General features: G+C 47.6%; 1 protein-coding gene across 1 annotated transcript; it reads left to right on the forward strand.

The window, feature by feature from the left end:
* Window positions 1–1,947: 1,947 nt before the first annotated feature.
* LOC116680917 (WD repeat-containing protein on Y chromosome-like) lies at window positions 1,948–10,025 on the forward strand (the record flags this gene model as incomplete). The annotated part of the gene is made up of 2 exons (XM_032509543.1): window positions 1,948–4,869; window positions 9,582–10,025. Coding segments are annotated over exons 1-2 (3,366 nt in total), but the record flags the coding sequence as incomplete, so codon positions are not given.
* Window positions 10,026–15,845: the final 5,820 nt, after the last annotated feature.

The following is a 15,845-nucleotide window of genomic DNA, read 5'->3' on the forward strand; positions in this document are numbered from 1 at the left end:
ACGTTAATATTCATTCATTCATTCATAACGTTACTGTTCATTTTAATGCTCAACGGTTTCATGAGGACATCCGTGTGGCCCATAGATAAGACTGTTGTTGTGAAGCATTACCCTTACAACTTACCTAATAGACAAACCATCATTACATCTTTCATTTAAGTTGTATTTTTGTTCTAAATGGTCTTCATACAGTGACAATACAATAGTGAAAGCAGAGGTAACAGAATTGACATTTAAATAGATTCCATTCCTCTATTCGTATATACACTAACATTATATGCTTGCTACGGTTATGCAACGTGTAATACAAAAGATAACAAAGTTTAAAACTTTTAATATAATTTTATTTAAAAAATGTGTTTGTAGTTCCGCAGGCTCCCCCCAGGCCGTAGCTAGTTGGATGGGGATAGGGACATGAGGGGGGACTTCAGACTCTCCAGGGGATCCTTCTACGGTCTGATGGCCATCGTCGCCCCTAAATAACGGACCTCTAATCCTCGATTGTCCCCAAAGAGATGGGTTATACAACATATGCATCAGGTGGAGGCAGTAATAGCGGAGACTTTTTAACATTACGCTACTGTTAACGTAACCGGCAGACAATCATCTGATCGCTATTTTGCTGAGCTAACGCTCCCATCGGAATATATACAAATTGTTATTTGATCACACATTTAACACTAAATTCTTCTACAGTGGGACAATAGTTTAAATGTTTTTAGTGTCTTTCCACCAATTAGATGCTGTGAATGTTTTGCTTCACATGCCCTGCAAAGAGGACAAAACGGCCTACATTAAAGATGGCTCCATGATAGGAGTAGTAGTAGTAGTAAAGGCTGTAGTAGTTGGCGAGTTAGCAGTCTAAGGATAGCCGGACACTGGATGAGATTTGTGGCATTTATTAAGGATCGACGGGGTCCATTATCATTTCGGTCCATTATTATCACAATATCTGTGTTAAAGACAAAAATTGATGAAGAAGTCTAATTACAATCATTAGATCTGAGAAAAGTCAGTTTGGTGCTTTTTTTTTTGTGTTTGGCGTTTATTGCCACATTTCATGTTCATTCAGCTTAGGTGCTGCCAAAAACGGTTCGGGTGCTGAACTTTAGACTTATGGCGGGGAAAACCCTTAAAACATAAATAATTAAGACTGTTTAATAGAAAATCTCTAATACTGCACATTGTTGTCTTTTCTTTGTATCCATCAGCAATTAGATTTGAAAGAGAGAGCTAGAAAAAATGTATGATAATTTAAACTTTTTATTGATTTTATTATTTAATTGGAAAATAACAATTTACACTCAGTTTTTGTTAGAAACACTACACAGGCCTGAAATACACACACACACACGCTGTGGTCCTTTACATGTACTAATGGAGAGATGAGCTCACAGTGAATAATGTGACATGAGCAAAAGACGCTTCAAAAATGGCATGGGTTGTAAGAGGGGAAAAAAAATGTATTTCTGTAATTTAAAGCTGTGAATGTTTAATTGTTAATTGCTTTTAGAAATGCAATGAGATAAGTTGTATTGTCAATTACTATAATGTCTGTATTTGTATCTTATGAATTGTTGTTGATTGAACTTTTAAAAAATTCTTTTACTTCAAAACAAACTATGACATCATCATTGATCTTTTACTGAGGTCACTATCTTTTACTTAGGTCAGTATCTTCGATCCATTGCACATTTGGTACACAGACACGGAACGTTACACACAATTGTGAGAACTTGCAGCTCAAGTTTCAGCACTCCAGAACATAGAACTAGAATTCTATTCATTGCTCCAGACTGCTAAACTCTCAGCACAATTGCATTGTTTTCATTCAAATATAAATTCGAACTAAACCAGGATTGACATCTTAAGGGTTTACATTTTAATTCTTAAGCAACTCTATTGAACTGGTTTATTCGGTCGGAGGACCTAACTGAGAACGCTAAAATGGATTCTGGAAGTGAACTTTCAAAGACGGACAAAATGTTTACTGCTGAAAATATGGATGAGATTGTAACGCTATTTCATGAGGCGGATGCTGATGGAGGTGGAGGATTGGACATTAAAGAATTCTGTAAGGGACTGAAGCAGTTATTCCCTACTATGGATGAAGAAGATCTCATTGCCCTCCACATGAAGATTGACACAAATGGAGATGGAGGTGTGGACCTCGGGGAGTTAACAGACTACCTGGTGAACAAAAACAAGGCATCACAAAATATGGCTTTTAAAAATCAAATCTTTCCCAAACCTATCAAAATGATATCGGTGGATCACCATAAAGCGATTGTTCGTCTGATTCACCGTCCCTTCGAGAATGACAGGAAACCTGATCATGGTTCAGAGGTTTTATTAGGACAAACCAGCACTTACCAAAAAGGTCAATATCTCTCCATCAGCTCGAATGGTATCCTCAACTTCTGGCCTGACAGCTTTGACACCCCGTACCCAGTTCAGTTATTCAAAAAGGAAAACACACTTCTTTTTTCACATAATAAGAAAATGCACGTTACTGACATGGTCTACATCAGTGAACTCAAACAACTGGCTATCTCCACTTCTGACAGGGAACTAATATTCTATCGCTGCAATGAATTCCCTAAGTTGTTTTCAACCAGCCACTCTTTAATAGTAGAGGACAACATAGTGAATACCATGAACTACTGGTCCAAAGGCACTAAAGCAGTGTTTTCCTTTGGCGTTGTAAAAGGTTTTTTGTCTGTGTTTGTCTCCTACAACATATGTGAAAACGGCCTCTTCTTCAACGGTGCATATGAGAAAATCTCTCTGCGGGATTATCCAACTGTTTATGTTTCAACCCTGTTAAAAAAACCCTCTAAAAACTTTCTATGTGTGAAGGTCAACATCTTTAATGACATTTGCAGTCAGATCCGATATTTTCCATCACTTAGGTCGTTTGCTATCTGCGGTAGTTCATCCAAGACAATGGTCCTTGCTTCTCTACCCAAGACATCCACAACCAAAATGTCTACAACAGTCTTTAAGAGCAGAGGACATGTGGACTTCTTCACCTGTGTAGAATATTCCACTTCCTCTGGGTATCTGCTGACCGGTGGGACGGACGCCCTACTGAGGACGTGGTTTCCCCACAAAACAGTGTCATGCATCCAGGAATTAAAGGGACATGCCAAACCCATCACCCATATAATGTTAAATCCCAAGGAAAAAGTTTTTGTTAGTTTATCGCTGGACCACCACATATGTGTTTGGTCAGAGGATGCAATGATCTGTTTGCAAAGTTTCAAGATAAAAGAAATGATGCAGAGTCCTATCTCCAGTGTGTGTTACAACACACACAACAATGAGTTAGTCCTAGCTAACACAGATATTGGCAAATATCTTGGAAGAGGAACGGATGTGTTTAAAAATGCATTAACATCGCATGACAAGCCCCTGTGCTGTGCTCTCTATCACAACATTTTCAAACAGGTTGTCTCTGTTTGCCAAAATGGCGTGGTGACAGTGTGGGATATCTTAACAGGAACGGCCGCCATGCAGTTCAAGGTGACTCCAGATCAGTACGTGGGGCATGTTGCTATTTCATTTGATGGACTAAAGCGCAGACTGATCACAATTTCCCAGGATGGAAAACTTAAAATTTGGAACTTCAACAATGGAACAGAGCTTGCCATTCTTCCTGTTACCGTACAAAGGGAGGTGACAGGTATCGTCTGTGTAGACAATAGGGTGTTTGTGTCGGGAAAGAACTCCAAGATCATTTATGACCTGGACATACACGGATATGACAACAGATTTTTGAAGCATGATTATTTAGATGACATTTGCTCAATGGATGTCCATGGAAACGCACTGGTTACTGCCTCCAGCAATGGAAATATTGTCATCTGGGAGGCCGCCAGTGGCGAAGTTCTCTACTGGCTCAATGGCAGCAACAGCCCTCGAACAAACATGGCAGACAAAACCACTCAGGGCCAGACAGGGAGTCTGCTTGGTGACAAGAGTCCAAAGCACGTCAGAGGCACTGGGAAAAAACCTCTACATAGTAAATCCCTAAATGGGAACGACACTGATGTGATTAACACACCTCTTATCATATGTCTGAAGACCAGGGAGGTTAAAGTTGACACAGCCACACTGCTGACGTCTGCAGATGGCAACATATATGCCTGGTCTGTTATTAGCAAGGGAGGATTGATTGGAAAGTTCAGGGCAGTGAAGGATGAAGGTGCAGTCATTACCACCATGTCAACTGATCCCAGTGACCAGATATTACTGACCGGGGATAGTACCGGAAAGATTTATCAGTGGGACATTAAGGCTTTTGGGTTTAAAAAACAGGCAAACAACGAGCCATTTGAGGATATAAATGGGTGGTGTTTGTCATTGTGTCCACGTCTTCTGTTGCACTCCTGGCAATCTCACATCACAGGGGTGGTGAGTGTTCAGTGTAACCCAACTTGTGAAAAGTTAATTACCGCAGGGAACTGCAATGTCTGTCTGTGGGAAAACACAGGAACCTACATAGGCCTCTTTGGGAAAGACCAATGGGGTACTTCACAAATCAGCCTTGAGGAGAATGCTGAACAGGAGGAGACTGGCAGACCAAGCACAACGAAGACAAGCAACTTTCCATTTAAATGTCATGTCTCTCCAACAAGATCAACGCCAGAACCACTGATAGACAGCATTAAAAGCCTCTGTGACAGAATAGACAAGGTAGTCAGCCCTGAGACGCCTGGAGCCAAATTAACAGAGGATCTACTTGATCCTGTAAATAGACGGATGATGAAGATTAAGTCAGGACTTGACTTAATAAAAAGCGAAGCCCAAGTACAATTAGAGTTTGAAGAAACTCACAAACCGCTGGAAAATCTGTATTTTAGTGAGGTCAACAAGGGGTCTAAAAATCCATCAACAAAATGTCCACCAAACCCCAGGCCAACTACAGGTTTCACTAATGACACCATCAGCTTAGCAAACATGCAGCAATCTGTTGGTGCCGTCAAGCAGGGGACTGAACCCACTTCAAAACAAGTACATTTCCCACCCATCTCAGAGACCGTGCAGCTCACAGAAAGTCAATTAAAGCCACACCCGCCCCTCATCAGAGGTGGATCTGCTCATGACCAACTCTCTTACCGAACTGCATATTTGGACCAGACTAGGTCCAAATATGGGCGTGTGCTCAAGACTCAGGAGAGAGACACATTAAAGGGCAGTGTCTTCACTCAAGTTCCACCAAACACCCTGTCAGGCACGAAGGGGTCTTGGCAAACACCGGACCATGTACACTTGCCACCCATCAATGATAAGGTGCATCGCCCACATCATCAGACCCGTTCAAAGTTTCAGCAGAGAGACACCTTAAAAGGCGGTGTCCTCACACCAGTTCCACCAAACACCCTGCCAGCTATGAAGACCTTGCCACACATGTAGCTGGACCAGACTAGGTCCAAATATGGGCGTGTGCTCAAGACTCAGGAGAGAGACACATTAAAGGGCAGTGTCTTCACTCAAGTTCCACCAAACACCTTGCCAGGCATGGAGGGGTCTCAGCAAACACCGGACCATGTACACTTGCCACCCATCAATGATAAGGTGCATCGCCCACATCATCAGACCCGTTCAAAGTTTCATCAGAGAGACACATTACAAGGCAGTGTCTTGACACCAGTTCCACCAAACACCCTGCCAGGCATGGAGGGGTCTCAGCAAACACCGGACCATGTACACTTGCCACCCATCAATGATAAGGTGCATCGCCCACATCATCAGACCCGTTCAAAGTTTCAGCAGAGAGACACCTTAAAAGGCAGCTTCCTTCCACCGTGTCAACACACTACCAGCTTTGAAGACCTTACCACATATTCAGCTCTCGGCTAGTACAGTCAAGCACAGGTCAACAAGGGGTCTAAAAATACATCAACACCATGTCCACCAAACCCCAGGCCAACTACAGGTTGCACTAATGACACCATCAGCTTAGCAAACATGCAGCAATCTGATGGTGCCGTCAAGCAGGGGACTGAACCCACTTCAAAACAAGTACATTTCCCACCCATCTCAGAGACCGTGCAGCTCACAGAAAGTCAATTCAAGCCACACCCGCCCTCATCAGAGGTGGATCTGCTCATGACCAACTCTCTTACCGAACTGCACATTTGGACCAGACTATGTCGAAATATAGGCGTGTGCTCAAGCTTCAGCAGAGAGACACATTACCAGACAGTGTCTGACACCAGTTCCACCAACACCCTGCCAGGCATAGAAGGGTCTCAACACAACGGACCATGTACACTTGCCACCCATCAATGATAAGGTGCATTGCCCACATCATCAGACCCGTTCAAAGTTTCAGCAGAGAGACACATTACCAGGCAGTGTCCTGACACCAGTTCACCAAACACCCTGCCAGGCATGGAGGGGTCTCAGCAAACACCGGACCATGTACACTTGCCACCATCAATGATAAGGTGCATCGCCCACATCATCAGACCCGTTCAAAGTTTCAGCAGAGAGACACCTTAAAAGGCGGTGTCCTCACACCAGTTCCACCAAACACCCTGCCAGCTATGAAGACCTCGCCACACATGCAGCTGGACCAGACTAGGTCCAAATATGGGCGTGTGCTCAAGACTCAGGAGAGAGACACATTAAAGGGCAGTGTCTTCACTCAAGTTCCACCAAACACCCTGTCAGGCACGAAGGGGTCTTGGCAAACACCGGACCATGTACACTTGCCACCCATCAATGATAAGGTGCATTGCCCACATCATCAGACCGTTCAAAGTTTCAGCAGAGAGACACATTACAAGGCAGTGTCTTGACACCAGTTCCACCAAACACCCTGCCAGGCATGGAGGGGTCTCAGCAAACACCGGACCATGTACACTTGCCACCCATCAATGATAAGGTGCATCGCCCACATCATCAGACCCGTTCAAAGTTTCAGCAGAGAGACACCTTAAAAGGCAGCTTCCTTCCACGTGTCAACACACTACCAGCTTTGAAGACCTTACCACACATTCAGCTCTCGGCTAGTACAGTCAAGCACAGGTCAACAAGGGGTCTAAAAATACATCAACACCATGTCCACCAAACCCCAGGCCAACTACAGGTTGCACTAATGACACCATCAGCTTAGCAAACATGCAGCAATCTGATGGTGCCGTCAAGCAGGGGACTGAACCCACTTCAAAACAAGTACATTTCCCACCCATCTCAGAGACCGTGCAGCTCACAGAAAGTCAATTCAAGCCACACCCGCCCCTCATCAGAGGTGGATCTGCTCATGACCAACTCTCTTACCGAACTGCATATTTGGACCAGACTATGTCGAAATATAGGCGTGTGCTCAAGCTTCAGCAGAGAGACACATTACCAGGCAGTGTCCTGACACCAGTTCTACCAAACACCCTGTCAGGCACGAAGGGGTCTTGGCAAACACCGGACCATGTACACTTGCCACCCATCAATGATAAGGTGCATTGCCCACATCATCAGACCCGTTCAAAGTTTCAGCAGAGAGACACCTTACAAGGCAGTGTCTGACACCAGTTCCACCAAACCCCCTGCCAGGCATGGAGGGGTCTCAGCAAACATTTGACCATCAATGATAAGGTCCAACATCCCGTTCAAAGTTTCAGCAGAGAGACACCTTAAAGGCGGTGTCCTCACACAAGTTCCACCAAACACCCTGCCAGCATGAAGACCTCGCCACACATGTAGCTGACCATGAGGTCCAAATATGGGCGTGTTCAAGACTCAGGAGAGAGACACATTAAAGGGCAGTGTCTTCACTCAAGTTCCACCAAACACCCTGTCAGGCACGAAGGGGTCTTCAAACACCGACACCCCGTCAAAGTTTCAGCAGAGAGACACATTACAAGGCAGTGTCTTGACACCAGTTCCACCAAACACCCTGCCAGCATGGAGGGGTCTCAGCAAACACCGGACCATGTACACTTGCCACCCATCAATGATAAGGTGCATCGCCCACATCATCAGACCCGTTCAAAGTTTCAGCAGAGAGACACCTTAAAAGGCAGTGTCCTCACACCAGTTCCACCACACACTGCAGCTATGAAGACCTCGCCACACATCAGCTGGACCAGACCCCAGGCCAACTACAGGGCACTAATGACACCAAGCTTAGCCATGCAGCAATCTGATGGTGCCGTCAAGCAGGCACTGTCCACTTCACTACATTTCCACCAAGAGACCGTGCAGCTCACAGAAGGTCTTGGCAAACCCGCCCCATGTACACTTTCCACCCATCAACTGATAAGGTGCATATGCCCACATATCAGACCCGTGCTCAAGCTTCAGCAGAGAGACACATTACCAGGCAGTGTCCTGACACCAGTTCTACCAAACACCCTGCCAGGCATGGAGGGGTCTCAGCAAACACCGGACCATGTACAATTGCCACCCATCAATGATAAGGTGCATCGCCCACATCATCAGACCCGTTCAAAGTTTCAGCAGAGAGACACCTTAAAAGGCAGTGTCCTCACACCAGTTCCACCAAACACCCTGCCAGCTATGAAGACCTCGCCACACATGCAGCTGGACCAGACTAGGTCCAAATATGGGCGTGTGCTCAAGACTCAGGAGAGAGACACATCAAGGGCAGTGTCTTCACTCAAGTTCCACCAACTACAGGTTGCACTAATGACACCATCTTGCAAACACCAGACCATGTACACTTGCCACCCATCAATGATAAGGTGCATTGAACCACATCATCAGACATTTCAAAGTTTCAGCAGAGAGACACTTTAAAAGGCGGTGTCAAGCACACCCCCCCCATCAGAGGTGGATCTGCTATGAAGACCTCATCACACATGCAGATGGACCAGACTATGTCGAAATATGGGCGTGTGCTCAAGCTTCAGCAGAGAGACACATTACCAGGCAGTGTCCTGACACCAGTTCCACCAAACACCCTGCCTGGCATGGAGGGGTGTCAGCAAACACCGGACCATGTACACTTGCCACCCATCAATGATAAGGTGCATCGCCCACATCATCAGACCCGTTCAAAGTTTCAGCAGAGAGACACCTTAAAAGGCGGTGTCCTCACACCAGTTCCACCAAACACCCTGCCAGCTATGAAGACCTCGCCACACATGCAGCTGGACCAGACTCGGTCCAAATATGGGCGTGTGCTCAAGACTCAGGAGAGAGACACATTAAAGGGCAGTGTCTTCCCTCAAGTTCCACCAAACACCCTGTCAGGCACGAAGGGGTCTTGGCAAACACCGGACCATGTACACTTTCCACCCATCAATGATAAGGTGCATTGCCCACATTATCAGACCCGTTCAAAGTTTCAGCAGAGATTCACATTACAAGGCAGTGTCTTGACACCAGTTCCACCAAACACCCTGCCAGGCATGGAGGGGTCTCGGCAAACACCGGACCATGTACACTTGCCACCCATCAATGATAAGGTGCATCGCCTACATCATCAGACCCATTCAAAGTTTCACCAGAGAGACACCTTAAAAGGCAGCTTCCTTCCACCGTGTCAACACACTACCAGCTTTGAAGACCTTACCACACATTCAGCTCTCAGCTAGTACAGTCAAGCACAGGTCAACAAGGGGTCTAAAAATACATCAACACCATGTCCACCAAACCCCAGGCCAACTACAGGTTGCACTAATGACACCATCAGCTTAGCAAACATGCAGCATTCTGATGGTGCCGTCAAGCAGGGGACTGAACCCACTTCAAAACAAGTACATTTCCCACCCATCTCAGAGACCGTGCAGCTCACAGAAAGTCAATTCAAGCCTCACCCGCCCCTCATCAGAGGTGGATCTGCTCATGACCAACTCTCTTACCGAACTGCATATTTGGACCAGACTATGTCGAAATATAGGCGTGTGCTCAAGCTTCAGCAGAGAGACACATTACCAGGCAGTGTCCTGACACCAGTTCTACCAAACACCCTGCCAGGCATGGAGGGGTCTCAGCAAACACCGGACCATGTACACTTGCCACCCATCAATGATAAGGTGCATCGCCCACATCATCAGACCCGTTCAAAGTTTCAGCAGAGAGACACCTTAAAAGGCGGTGTCCTCACACCAGTTCCACCAAACACCCTGCCAGCTATGAAGACCTCGCCACACATGCAGCTGGACCAGAATAGGTCCAAATATGGGCGTGTGCTCAAGACTCAGGAGAGAGACACATTAAAGGGCAGTGTCTTCACTCAAGTTCCACCAAACACCCTGTCAGCCACGAAGGGGTCTTGGCAAACACCGGACCATGTACACTTGCCACCCATCAATGATAAGGTGCATTGCCCACATTATCAGACCCGTTCAAAGTTTCAGCAGAGAGACACATTACAAGGCAGTGTCTTGACACCAGTTCCACCAAACACCCTGCCAGGTATGGAGGGGTCTCGGCAAACACCGGACCATGTACACTTGCCACCCATCAATGATAAGGTGCATCGCCCACATCATCAGACCCGTTCAAAGTTTCATCAGAGAGACACCTTTAAAGGCAGCTTCCTTCCACCGTGTCAACACACTACCAGCTTTGAAGACCTTACCACACATTCAGCTCTCGGCTAGTACAGTCAAGCACAGGTCAACAAGGGGTCTAAAAATACATCAACACCATGTCCACCAAACCCCAGGCCAACTACAGGTTGCACTAATGACACCATCAGCTTAGCAAACATGCAGCAATCTGATGGTGCCGTCAAGCAGTGGACTGAACCCACTTCAAAACAAGTACATTTCCCACCCATCTCAGAGACCGTGCAGCTCACAGAAAGTCAATTCAAGCCACACCCGCCCCTCATCAGAGGTGGATCTGCTCATGACCAACTCTCTTACCGAACTGCATATTTGGACCAGACTATGTCGAAATATAGGCGTGTGCTCAAGCTTCAGCAGAGAGAACATTACCAGGCAGTGTCCTGACACCAGTTCTACCAACACCCTGCCAGGCATGGAGGGGTCTCAGCAAACACCGGACCATGTACACTTGCCACCCATCAATGATAAGGTGCATCGCCCACATCATCAGAACCGTTCAAAGTTTCAGCAGAGAGACACCTTAAAAGGCGTTGTCTCAACCACCAGTTCCACCAAACACCCTGCCAGCTATGAAGACCTCGCCACACATGCAGCTGGACCAGACTAGGTCCAATATGGGCGTGTGCTCAAGACTCAGGAGAGAGACACATTAAAGGGCAGTGTCTTAACTCAGTTCCACCAAACACCCTGTCAGGCACGAGGGGTCTTGGCACCGCCCATGTACACTTGCCACCCTCAATGATAAGGTGCATTGCCCACATTATCAGACCCGTTCAAAGTTTCAGCAGAGAGACACATTACAAGGCAGTGTCTTGACACAGTTCCACCAAACACCCTGCCAGGCATGGATGGGTCTCAGCAAAACCCGACCATGTACACTTGCCACCCATCAATGATAAGGTGCATCGCCCCATCATCAGACCCGTTCAAAGTTTCAGCAGAGAGACCCCCTTAAAAGGCGGTGTCCTCACACCAGTCCACCAAACACCCTGCCAGCTATTAAGACCTCGCCAACATGCAGCGGACCAGACTGTCCAATATGGCTGTGCTCAAGATCAGGGAGAGACCTTAAAGGCAGTGTCTTACCTCAAGTTCCACCAAACCCCTGTCAGGCACGCAAGGGGTCCTTGCAAACACCGGACCTGTACACTTCCACCCATCATGATAAGTGCTTGCCCACCTTAGCAGACCCGTTCAAGTGCAGCAGAGAGACACCTTAAAAGGCCGTTCTTCCACCGTGTCAACAACTACCATCTTTGAAGACCTTCCCAACATCCGCTCTGGCTAGTACAGTCAGCAGGTAAACAAGGGGTCAACTACATCAACACCATCCACCAACCCCAGGCCACTACAGGTGCACTAATGACACCCGCAGCTATCAACATGCAAATCTGATTGTGCCGCAAGATGGACTGACCCACTTCAAAAACAAGTACTTTTCCTCCCATCTCAGAGACCGTGCATCACAGACATTCAAGCCACACCCGCCCCTCATCAGAGGTGTTCTGCCATGACCACTCTCTTACCAACTGCATAGGACCCGACTATGTCCAAATCTAGGCGTGTTCAAGCTTCAGCAGAGAGACACTTACAAGGCAGTGTCTTGACACCAGTTCCACCAAACACCCTGCCAGGCATGGAGGGGTCTCAGCAAACACCGACCATGTACACTTGCCACCCATCAATGATAAGGTGCATCGCCCACATCATCAGACCCGTTCAAAGTTTCAGCAGAGAGACACCTTAAAGGCGTGTCCTCACACCAGTTCCACCAAACACCCTGCCAGCTATGAAGACCTCGCCACACATGCAGCTGGACCAGACTAGGTCCAATATGGGCGTGTGCTCCAGACTCAGGAGAGAGACACATAAAGGGCAGTGTCTTCACTCAAGTTCCACCAAACCCCCTGTCAGGCACGAAGGGGTCTTGGCAACACCGGACCATGTACCTTGCCACCCATCAATGATAAGGCATTGCCCACATTATCAGACCCGTTCAAGTTTCAGCAGAGAGACACATTACAAGGCAGTGTTTGACACCAGTTCCACCAAACACCCTGCCAGGCATGGAGGGGTCTCGGCAAACCACCGACCATGTACACTTGCCACCCATCAATGATAAGTGCATCGCCCACATCATCAGACCCGTTCAAAGTTTCAGCCAGAGAGACACCTTAAAAGGCAGCTTCCTTCCACCGTGTCACACACTACCAGCTTTGAAGACCTTACCACACATTCAGCTCTCACTAGTACAGTCAAGCACAGGTCAACAAGGGGTCTAAAAATACATCAACACCATGTCCACCAAACCCCGGGCAACTACAGGTTGCACTAATGACACCATCAGCTTAGCAAACATGCAGCAATCTGATGGTGCCGTCAAGCAGTGGGACTGAACCCACTTCAAACAAGTACATTTCCCACCCATCTCAGAGACCGTGCAGCTCACAGAAAGTCAATTCAAGCCACACCCGCCCCTCATCAGAGGGGGATCTGCTCATGACCAACTCTCTTACCGAACTGCATATTGGACCAGACTATGTCGAAATATAGGCGTGTGCTCAAGCTTCAGCAGAGAGACACATTACCAGGCAGTGTCCTGACACCATTCTACCAACACCCTGCCAGGCACGGAGGGGTCTCAGCAACACCGGACCATGTACACTTGCCACCCATCAATGATAAGGTGCATCGCCCACATCATCAGACCCGTTCAATTTCAGCAGAGAGACACTTACAAGGCAGTGTCTTGACACAGTTCCACAAACACCCTGCCAGGCATGGAGGGGTCTCAGCAAAACCCCCATGTACACTTGCCACCCATCAATGATAGGGGCATCGCCCACATCATCAGACCCGTTCAAGTTTCAGCAGAGAGACACCTTAAAAGGCGGTGTCCTCACACCAGTTCCACCAACCACCCTGCCAGCTATGAAGACCTCGCCACACTGCAGCTGGACAGACTAGGTCCAAATATGGGCGTGTTCTCAAGACTCAGGGAGAGACACTTAAAGGCAGTGTCTTCACTCAAGTTCCACCAACCCCTGTCAGCACGAAGGGTCTTGGCAAACACCGGACCATGTACACTTGCCACCCATCAATGATAAGGTGCATTGCCCACATTATCAGACCCGTTCAAGTTTCAGCAGAGAGACACATTACAAGGCAGTGTCTTGACACCAGTTCCACCAAACACCCTGCCAGGCATGGAGGGGTCCTCAGAAACACCGGACCATGTACACTTGCCACCCATCAATGATATGTGCATCGCCCACATCATCAGACCCGTTCAAAGTTTCAGCAGAGAGACACTTAAAGGTGTGTCCTCACCCAGTTCCACCAAACACCCTGCCAGCTATGAAGACCCGCCCACACATGCAGCTGGACCAGACTAGGTCCAAATATGGCGTGTGCTCAAGACTCAGGAGAGAGACACATTAAAGGGCAGTGTCTTCCCTCAATTCCACCAACACCCTGTCAGGCACGAGGGGTCTTGGCAAACACCGGACCATGTAACACTTTCCACCCATCAATGCTAAGAGGTGCAGGGCCCACATTAGCCAGCCCCGTTCAAAGTTTCAGCAGAGAGACACCTAAAGGCAGCTTCCTTCCACCGTGTCAACACACTACCATCTTTGAAGACCTTACCACACATTCAGCTCTCGCTAGTACAGTCAAGCACAGGTCACCGGGGTCTAAAAATACATCAACACCATGTCCCCAAACCCAGGCCAACTACAGGTTGCACTAATGACACCATCAGCTTAGCAAACATGCAGCAATCTGATGGTGTCCGTCAAGCATGGACTGAACCCCCTTCAAAACAAGTACATTTCCCACCCACTCAGAGACCGTGCAAGCTCACAGAAAGTCAATTCAAGCCACACCCGCCCCTATCAGAGGTGGATCTGCTCATGACCAACTCTCTTACCGAACTGCATATTTTGACCAGACTATGTCGAAATATAGGCGTGTGCTCAAGCTTCAGCAGAGAGACACATTACCAGGCAGTGTCCTGACACCAGTTCTACCAAACACCCTGCCAGCATGGGGGGTCCACAACACCGGACCATGTACACTTGCCACCCATCAATGATAAGGTGCATCGCCCACATCATCAGAACCGTTCAAAGTTTCAGCAGAGAGACACCTTAAAAGCGTGTCCTCACACCATTCCACCAAACACCCTGCCAGCTATGAAGACCTCGCCACACATGCAGGCTGGACCAGACTAGTTCCAAATATGGGCGTGTGCTCAAGACTCAGGAGAGAGACACATTAAAGGGCAGTGTCTTAACTCAAGTTCCACCAAACACCTGTTAGGCACGAAGGGGTCTTGGCAATACCGTACCATGTACACTTGCCACCCATCAATGATAAGGTGCATTGCCCACATTATCAGACCCGTTCAAAGTTTCAGCAGAGAGACCATTACAGCAGTGTCTTGACACCATTTCCACCAACACCCTGCCAGCATGGAGGGGTCTCGGCAACACAGGACCATGTACACTTGCCACCAATCAATGATAGGTGCATCGCCTCCATCTCAGACCCGTTCAAAGTTTCAGCAGAGAGACACCTTAAAAGCCGCTTCCTTCCACGTGTCACACACTACCAACTTTGAAGACCTTACCACACATTCAGCTCTCAGCTAGTACAGTCAAGCACAGGTCAACAAGGGGTCTAAAAATACATCAACAACCATGTCCACCAAACCCCAGGCCAACTACAGGTTGCACTAATGACACCATCAGCTTAGCAAACATGCAGCAATCTGATGGTGCCCGTCAAGCAGGGGACTGAACCCACTTCAAACAAGTACATTTCCCACCCATCTCAGAGACCGTGCAGCTCACAGAAAGTCATTCAAGCCACACCCGCCCCTCATCATAGGTGGATCTGCTCATGACCAACTCTCTTACTGAACTGCCTATTTGGACCAACTATGTCGAAATATAGGCGTGTGCTCAAGCTCAGCAGAGAGACACATTCCAGGCAGTGTCCTGACACCAGTTCTACCAAACACCCTGCCAGGCATGGAGGTCTCAGCAAACACCGACCATGTACACTTGCCACCCATCAATGATAAGGTGGCATCGCCCACATCATCAGACCCGTTCAAAGTTTCGCAGAGAGACACCTTAAAAGGCGGTGTCCTCACCCAGGTCAACCAAACACCCTGCCAGCTATGAAGAACTCGCCACACATGTACTCTGGACCGACTAGGTCCAAATATGGGCGTGTGCTCCAGACTCAGGAGAGAGACACATTAAAGGGCAGTTGTCTTCACTCAAGTTC

This window comes from Etheostoma spectabile, unplaced genomic scaffold (genome assembly GCF_008692095.1).
Source record: "Etheostoma spectabile isolate EspeVRDwgs_2016 unplaced genomic scaffold, UIUC_Espe_1.0 scaffold00018501, whole genome shotgun sequence".
In the NCBI taxonomy this organism is placed as follows: Eukaryota; Metazoa; Chordata; class Actinopteri; order Perciformes; family Percidae; genus Etheostoma; species Etheostoma spectabile.